The sequence below is a fragment of the Brassica oleracea genome, chromosome C7 (assembly GCF_000695525.1).
Source record: "Brassica oleracea var. oleracea cultivar TO1000 chromosome C7, BOL, whole genome shotgun sequence".
Lineage (NCBI taxonomy): Eukaryota > Viridiplantae > Streptophyta > Magnoliopsida > Brassicales > Brassicaceae > Brassica > Brassica oleracea.
Window position 1 is genome coordinate 35,741,987 of NC_027754.1, and position 8,760 is coordinate 35,750,746.

The 8,760-nt window shown below is 32.8% G+C and overlaps 1 protein-coding gene across 1 annotated transcript; it reads left to right on the plus strand.

Annotated features, from left to right (window-relative positions):
* Positions 1-2,024: 2,024 nt before the first annotated feature.
* Positions 2,025-3,196, plus strand: LOC106305126 (uncharacterized protein At2g34160-like). The gene is made up of 5 exons (XM_013741498.1): positions 2,025-2,207; positions 2,348-2,396; positions 2,525-2,587; positions 2,682-2,746; positions 2,873-3,196. The coding sequence occupies exons 1-5, from the start codon at positions 2,046-2,048 to the stop codon at positions 3,011-3,013; spliced, it is 480 nt and encodes a 159-aa protein (XP_013596952.1). The 5' UTR covers positions 2,025-2,045; the 3' UTR covers positions 3,014-3,196.
* Positions 3,197-8,760: the final 5,564 nt, after the last annotated feature.

Consider the following 8,760-nt stretch of genomic DNA (forward strand, 5'->3'; position numbering starts at 1 on the left):
TTTTTTTTTATTTCGGTTTGTATGAATTTTAAATTTTATGAATGTTTTTTTCCTATTTCGGTTTTTATGAATTTAAATTTTATAATATTATTAGTTTTAAATTTCTGATTTTTTTAATTTATTAATATCAAAAAATATATTAAAATGCAAAATTAATTTGTAAAAAAAATGGGTATATACCGACGGACAGTGGTCGTCGGAATATACCGACGGACATATATCCGTCGGAATTTACCGACGAACGAGGTTTGTCGGAATGCACCGAGGAACACTCTATGTCGGAAGTGTCCGAGGAACGTTCTCCGTCGGTACGTAGTTTTTCCGATGAACTCTGGTCTCGTGTATCCGCATCGTAATATCGTCGGAAGTTCGTCAGAATGACGTTTCTCGGTATTCGTCAGAAAGTCGTCGGAAGTTCTGACGAAATTCCGACGAATTTTTTTTTTCCGACGAAACGATACCGACGGACGGGTTCGTCAGAAATTCGTCGGAATCGGTCTATTCCGACGAATTTCCGACGATTTCGGCCATCAGAATCCCCCTGTTTTCTTGTAGTGACAGTATACCGTCCATTATGTAACATTAAGTACGAGCTGATTGGATAGCCGTAGAATTTATTAAAAAAAAGTGTTTCATTCGAAAGTTACAAAAAAAAAAAGTGTTTTATTCGATTTATTTTCTATCAAATGTGACAACGTGCGTGCATGGCCCAGTAATTATGTGAAGAAGAAGAGAGCAATATAGAATCCTCTCAATCTGGGCTCATTAACAAATTGTCAATTTTCCCAAGCCCTAGATTGTTCCTCTAACCAATCAAAACCTAATAGGCCTATTATGAAATTACTAATGACATTTAACACTGAAAAAAAGACAAAAATAACACTAAATCAAGTTTATGTTCCCAAACTAGCACTCAAGATCAAAAGTCACAAAAATAGCACTTAATATTTTATCAAAAATCACAAACTTAGGGTTTAGAGTTAAAGGGTGGGGTTTAGGATTTAGGGTTTAGGGTTTAGGGTTTAAGGTTTAGGGTTTAGGGTTTAGGGTTTAAGGTTTAGGGTTTAGGGTTTAGGGTTTAAGGTTTAGGGTTTAGGGTTTAGGGTTTAAGGTTTAGGGTTTAGGGTTTAGGGTTTAAGGTTTAGGGTTTAGGGTTTAGGGTTTAAGGTTTAGGGTTTAGGGTTTAGGGTTTAAGGTTTAGGGTTTAGGGTTTAGGGTTTAAGGTTTAGGGTTTAGGGTTTAGGGTTTAAGGTTTAGGGTTTAGGGTTTAGGGTTTAAGGTTTAGGGTTTAGGGTTTAGGGTTTAAGGTTTAGGGTTTAGGGTTTAGGGTTTAAGGTTTAGGGTTTAGGGTTTAGGGTTTAAGGTTTAGGGTTTAGGGTTTAGGGTTTAAGGTTTAGGGTTTAGGGTTTAGGGTTTAAGGTTTAGGGTTTAGGGTTTAGGGTTTAAGGTTTAGGGTTTAGGGTTTAGGGTTTAAGGTTTAGGGTTTAGGGTTTAGGGTTTAGGGTTTAGAGTTGAGAAATGAGGTTTTGGAGATAAGATTTCAAATTTTGAAAAATAAAAAAATTAAAATTTTCAAAGGATAAACTTAGAAATGTGCTATTTTGGTCATTTTAGTTTTTGAGTGCTATTTTTGTGATATAAACTTAGAAAAATGCTATTTTGGAGATTTGCTTTTCGACACTTTTAGACCAAAATTTCGATTTCCGTTCCGTAGCATTTTACAGTTTCAAAGAAGAACTTATCTTTAATGTTCTTAAGTAAGTTTAGTAGTATTTATTTATTTATTTCTACTCTTTTTTAAAGAAATTAATACGGAGTCCACAAAGTAGATCGTGAGGAAAAAAAAAAAAAAAATCGTGAGAAATGCAAATAAGCATATACTTGGAAGCCAGATGATCCGTTTTTCTCTCTTGCTCGGTCAACGGACAACCCGGCGACGAACACGCGTCACTTACAATCACCTCGAAGCGCTGTTTATAATGGTTTACACGCCTCTTTAACTCTTTTCTAAATTTCCCAAAAAAGAGAAGAGCGAAAGACTTATAATGGCGATGGAAGTAGCAACTCCGGTTCATGCACCGGCGCCATCTCCGGCGACCAACCTCATTGTCTCAGCAACAACAACCGCCGTGGAAACTCATAAGAAGAACAGGATTCAAGTTTCTAACACTAAGAAACCATTGTTCTTCTACGTTAATCTCGCCAAGGTAAGTGCCAAAAAAAAAAGAACAATCGTTACATTTTATCATAACAAAGGTTTCTTGGTGGTCAAGCAACCGATTTATATATGAATCTAGTGACTGTAAATTGATTAGGATTTCATTATTTTCGTGTGTATCTAATGCAGAGGTACATTCAACAGCACAACGAGGTCGAGCTTTCTGCACTTGGAATGGGTAGGTTGCTTACAAGTTACAACCATTTTCGATTTTCTTTATTTTTATTTTTATCTCACTTTGTTTTTCTCCGTGTGTGCTTTAAATACTACGTTTCATATATATAATGATTAATTGTGTATATGCAGCGATCACAACAGTGGTAACTATCTCAGAAATTTTGAAGAACAATGGACTTGCAACAGAGAAGAGTAAGTATAACGTCGTTTCTTCATTAACTTTATCTCTTCCTTATTTTATTTTATTTTTTGCTGAAAATTTCATTTGTGTGAAACAAACAAACAGAAGTTCTGACATCAACAGTGGGAATGAAGGACGAGAACAAAGGGAGAGTAGTTCAGAAGGCCAAGGCCAGTCATTTATTTCTCTCTTAAAATAGCTTTAACTAAGATCTTATTATTAAAGTATTTTCGATTTTATTATATTGCATTTGTGACATGTACAGATTGAGAATTTTTTTTTGAACTGATGTTCAGATTGAGATTGTATTGGGGAAATCAGATAAATTCGATTCTCTAATGACTCCGGTGACCAAAGATACGGTGAAGGAGGAGAAGGCGGTGAACACGGAGGAGAAACCAATAGAAGCTGAAGCTAAACCTGAAGGCAAGGAGTGACCATGTAAACAAATTTCTACAGGTTTCGAGGATTAATATAAGTTTCTCTGCATAATGAGCAAACTCTTTTTGCTTCATTACTAACTCAAAAAACATATCAAAAAAGTTTTGTGGTCTTATAGAAAGACAATCAAATGTTGTGTCGATGATTATTTTACTCTTCCTCCTTGTTGAACAATATAACAATGCTTTGAAAAAAACAATGCTTTATTGAGTTTAGATGGTTTTATTTTTCTTAAATATGATTTTCCGATGATGTGATTATGTGGTCCATATTTATTCGTGAAGAGTATTATTTGATATTTTTATTATGTTATGTAGTAGGTAATAAGTTAATATATTATGTGTTTATCTTTTTAATAATTTGTTGTTGTATGTATAATACTATTTGTTAGTGGTGAATTGAGTTTCTAATGTAAAACATATTGAATTTCAGTAACTTTTTCTTTAGGCATTTGTTGATTCTAAGATTAACGGCGTCAAAATTGTATTTTAATTTTTCACATTTTTGAACATTACTCTTTTTAGGTGTTTTTGCACCCTCTCACATCCTTGACATTGAGTCATAACCATCTATGTATTTCGTTTACCTCTCCGGTGTGTAGTGCTTTGTAGTGCTTCTCACCATCACCGAGAAAAGACTCACCTCCGTGCTCTTGTTTTTCCTCACCTTCTTTTTATGTGAGATTGTCTGGTATTTGTTATAAATCAGGCATATTAGTTTCATGTTATGCGGTTGTTTCTTACGGTGTTGTATGTTATTTCGGTCAATATTGGTCCTATTTTTCCTTAGGTTTTAGCTAAGATTAGAAACTATATCTCGTTGGGTTGGGTCAGCGTTTAGTTGTCAATGATGTTGTTTTCCTCGTCGATGGTTTGCCGTCAATAGTCTATGCTCGTCTTGGTTTTCAAGATCTTGCGTTTGGTGATCTGACTTCTATGTTTTTTTTTCATAGCTCAAGGATGGCTCCACGGTTTGTTGATTTCATTTTGTCTATTTTTATCTCTTTGTTCTCTCATCTCATTGCACATTTCATCGCTGATCACGTCTCTTGTGGTGACTTTGTTCTTCCGATGATTATTCTTTCTCTGACCCGGTTTTTTGGTTTTTTGCGCTGGCGCTTGATCGCGATCCTTTGTGTTCTTGGGATTACTTTGTCTCATATTTTATCTTTTTACCTTTTTCTGACATCTGTTTGTTCTAGCCAAGACATTCTATGGTAAGATGGGATAAGTTAGTCTTCTTTGTTGACATTTTTTCAGCTCCAAACATTTATTGAGTTAGTGTTACTATGTTATTTTATTTTTTTTCTCTGACTGTGGAAGTTTTATGTTTAAATTATGTATTGCACTATAATTTCTTCTTATTAATTTGGTCATTTTATATTTTTAATAGTTAAATAAATATATAATTTATAAATTAAATAATAGAAAATGGTTAAAAATAATAAAATAACAAAAATTTAAGTTATTTTTAGTTGTGAATAAATTAAATATGTAAAATACATTTCGATTATTTTATTTATGTTCATTTCTATACTTAGGCGGTTGGAATATTTCTATTCCGTATATATCTATTCTGGAGCTATTTGAAAAGGATCAAATTTTTGTATTTCTTTATTCATCTTGAATTTTAGTGAACAATAATATAGATTATCAAACTTCATACGATAGTAGTTAGTGCTAAAATGATTAGGTAGTTCACGATTAGAAAGTACTTGGCCAAATTGCAATAATCTAAAAAAAAGGACCTAAAATGTAAAAAAAATATATGGATGACACGTGTTGCAAAAACTTCATGCCACTTGTCAGAAGAACAGAAAAATCCAAACATTATATATATAAATTATCTACTTAGGTTTACAAAAAGAAAATTTTCACGAGATATCTAAGTAGGCCTTGAAGACCTATCTCTCATATAAGGGCCCATTTTAGTAGGCCTCTGAGATAAATATTACTGTTGAGGACTTGGGTTGCGATACAGTGAAATATAGTTCATGCACCGTTGCCAACTTGCCATACTCTTTTGATCAACATGTATACATGATGGTGTTATTGTTGTAGCTTCTAAGTTGGAGAAGGTTTCGCTCAAGATGCAAAACACATGAGTTTTCTTAAACGTATATGAAATTTAACGATTTTAACACGGATGGTTACACAATTATAAACCACTTGTGACTTAATTACAATCATGAAACCAGTTAATCAAATTCATGATCATTTAGCTCTTCGTTTAGGAGTCCATGTCTTAAAATATATAGAGTGCGTTTAAATTTACGAATTCAAGTCTCGATGTTGGAAAGATGTCTTTGACTGTCCTTGACTTCCAAGGACATTATGGCTCTATTAGTAAAGACCAAAATAAATGTCGGGAAATGTCAAGTGAGGGGAGAAGAATAGGTGGAAAAACGGCACGAAGTTTGGAGGCGAAACAGATGGATAGAGCGATGTGTCATTTAACGTCCTTGAATTTCATAAAAATGGAAATGAAGATGTGACGTTTCATTGGAAGAGGGAAAAAGCTTCACCTAAACCAAACATGGCATGTGAGTTTAATGTCTTTTCTCTCTTTTTTTTTTATCTTTCTTTTTCACCGAACTTGGTCACATGCTCCCTCTATCATAACCTCTAATTTCTCAAAGAACATACTCTATCCTTTCATATTAAGCGTTATAGATAAAAAAAAATTTGTTATAAAATACTTCCTCCGTTCTTAAATATAGGATGTTTAAAAGAATTTTGATGTTCCAATATATAAGATGTTTTTATTTTTCTAGGTAACTTTTTACTTTAAAAAAAACCATATTTGATCATCTATTTTATAATTGGTTGAATAAGATTAATTTATAGCTTTAATGATATTTTCTAGACAAAACAATGATTTTTTTTAATATGTGTGTTTTTACATAAACATTTTATATTTAAGAACATAGGGAGTAAGTATTATTTTCGACTTTCAATGCAAAACTTATTGATTTTATTCAGAAATTTATTTTTATATTGGTTGAAATATGGTTAGATGTATAGAAAATTGTGTTTTTATATAGAAAATATATAAAATTAATGGTTTTCTTAATCTGTATGCAAAAACCTAAAACAACATTTAATATGAAACAGAGAGATTAAGAGTTTTCTAATTATTCTTGTGAATAGGTAGGCATGGTTATCAAAAAAAGATGAAAGATCTTTAGTTTATTTTCTACTTGATATTTGTGATTATGTTTCAAAGGATAGAAACCGTATCTGTAGAGCTTTTTGGTTTGCTATTTAGTTAGTTACTATATTTGTAAAAATAAGATGGATTTTTAGCTTTTTGGGATAAAAGTTTATCGCTATTAGGCACATGTTCTAGATATTTACTGAAATAAAAGATAGAGTCGAATGGTTGAGTTTTTTTTTCGAATGGTTGAGTATTTGAAGAAATATAGACAAATTGAAACTCAATTAAGGGATGGGAGAAAAATCTATAGAGGTGTGAAGAGTAGAGGATTGGGTTGAAAAGTAGGGTCTGTTTCCTTGTGGAGATCATAATTATCTGGATGCCACTCTGCTAATCATTAATGCCTGCATACCCACCCACATGTTCCCTCTACATGTAATTCCAGTCAATTTTGTTGGACAAAACCCAAACACAAAGCAATATCAATGGTAAGCTAACCACTATTCTCAAATCATTGTTTCTTAAGTCGTTCACTTCTCTTTTTTGGATCTCTATTTTATGATTGCCATTACCAATTGCTTGTCCTTAACCCTTTACATCTTGTCTATGCCAGTTTGGTTGAAGTCATATATTTGCGTGCTTTCAATTTATCGACATAAGTTTGTACAAGCTACAAGCACGAACAAAATAACATAAATTTTGTCGACGGTGACAATACTGAAAAGTTGAAAGTCCAGAGTAACCTGCTGGAGGTCAATGTTATTAGCATTTCACATTGCGCTTTTAGTTAATCCAAATCAAAAGATATTGCAAACAAGATTTCGATGTTGGGACTAGTGCCACTGGATAACTTTCGTTTATATATGTAGATTTTGTTATATTTTTGAGGAATCTTATTCTACAACATTAACTTTTAAAGAGGAGTCTTGTCGCTAAAAACAAAGAAAAAGAAGTCTTGTCAACCACCTTATTGCAAATTTTAAGAGTTGGATTGGACATGGCTTTCAGAGATCATGTGAGCTTTTGGGACCCAATTTCTTAATTATTGATTCTCCATTTCTCACATATATATAAATGTTTTTGTAATTAAAATATTGACAAATAGCACTACAATCCTTTGTGTCATAGGTATTCCACTATCATAACAGATTTTTTTTCTTGTTACGAACGGTTATGGTCAAACTATAAGAGAACAATCTTTCGTATTAATAAATCTTGCGACAACAAAAGTGTTGCGAACAAATGCAAATCAAAACTTGAAAAAAAAAACAAAAAGTAAAAATGATTAAGGCAGATATTCGTTTAAAATTTGTGATTATATGAATAAATAACTTTACAATCCGTTAGATTCATGTTTGCAGCAGTTTTAAAACTTGATTTTTTCTTCTTTTAAGAATACATACATTACTGGTGTACTAAGATTAGACACTTTCAGATGTATCAAGAAAGATAAAACTTAGAATGATATGTTGGTCAAGTTAGTCCATTTATATTCGGTATAATCCTTGGCTATTGCCGCTGCATAAGATTAACTGGAAACTAATGATCAAACCCGTATGTTGTGGCCAACCAAATCTTGTAGAATGGGTCAAACAACTAAAAATGGACTAATTTCATACTTGAAAGAACCTTATTAACCACTATGGGCAACAACTTTCAGGGGCTCTAAAACAAGTAGCCGAAGCTTCGAAAGCTTCTTTCGTATCCAATTATGAGCAAAGAATGCAGGACTAGACCAAATAATCACTTAAAAAAAACACAAGTTTAGCGAGGAAATTTAACGAGGAAAAGTAATCCTCGTAAATTTACGTCGACTTTACGAGGAAAAATAAAATCAACGTTATTTCCTCGTAAAATAACGACGAAATCAGATCGATGTAATATCACGTGGCCTTTACGAGGAATTACGATTTCCTCGTAAACTCGACGTAAATGTAGCGTGTACTTTACGAGGAAATATTTTACGTCTATCTAGCGAGGAAATTTTGAATCCACCAACTTTGTAGTTGTAACACGTTTTTTTTCGGGCACCTAACTAAATTTCGTCGTAAATTCGTAGGAAAATTACAACTACCAGATTCAAAAATTTCTTATAAATATGGACATTTGAACATCATTTTAAACATACCAACAAGAAAAAAAAAACGTAAAAGAAAAAAAAATATCGGGCTCCGGGAATATTTTTGAGTTGCAGAGGTGGATGTATATGCATAGAGATGCTAACGGGAAAGTGACGAAAGAATACCTTGCAGAGCTGGAGACATTTATGCATCAAACAGATTCCACACCGCTCGCCCAAAAAAATGGTAAGATGTTATGTCCTTGTCGGAAATGCAACAATTCGAAATTGGCAAATCGTGAAAATGTTTGGAAGCATTTAATAAATAGAGGTTTCACACCAAATTACTATATCTGGTTTCAATATGGAGAAGGTTATAATTATGATCAGAATGAAGCTAGTAGTAGTAATATCAATTTTCAGGAAGAACTGGTTGATCAACATTTGCATAATGAACATAGTTACCATCAGGAAGAGCAGATGGTAGATTATGATAGGGTTCATGATATGGTAGCTGATGCATTCGTA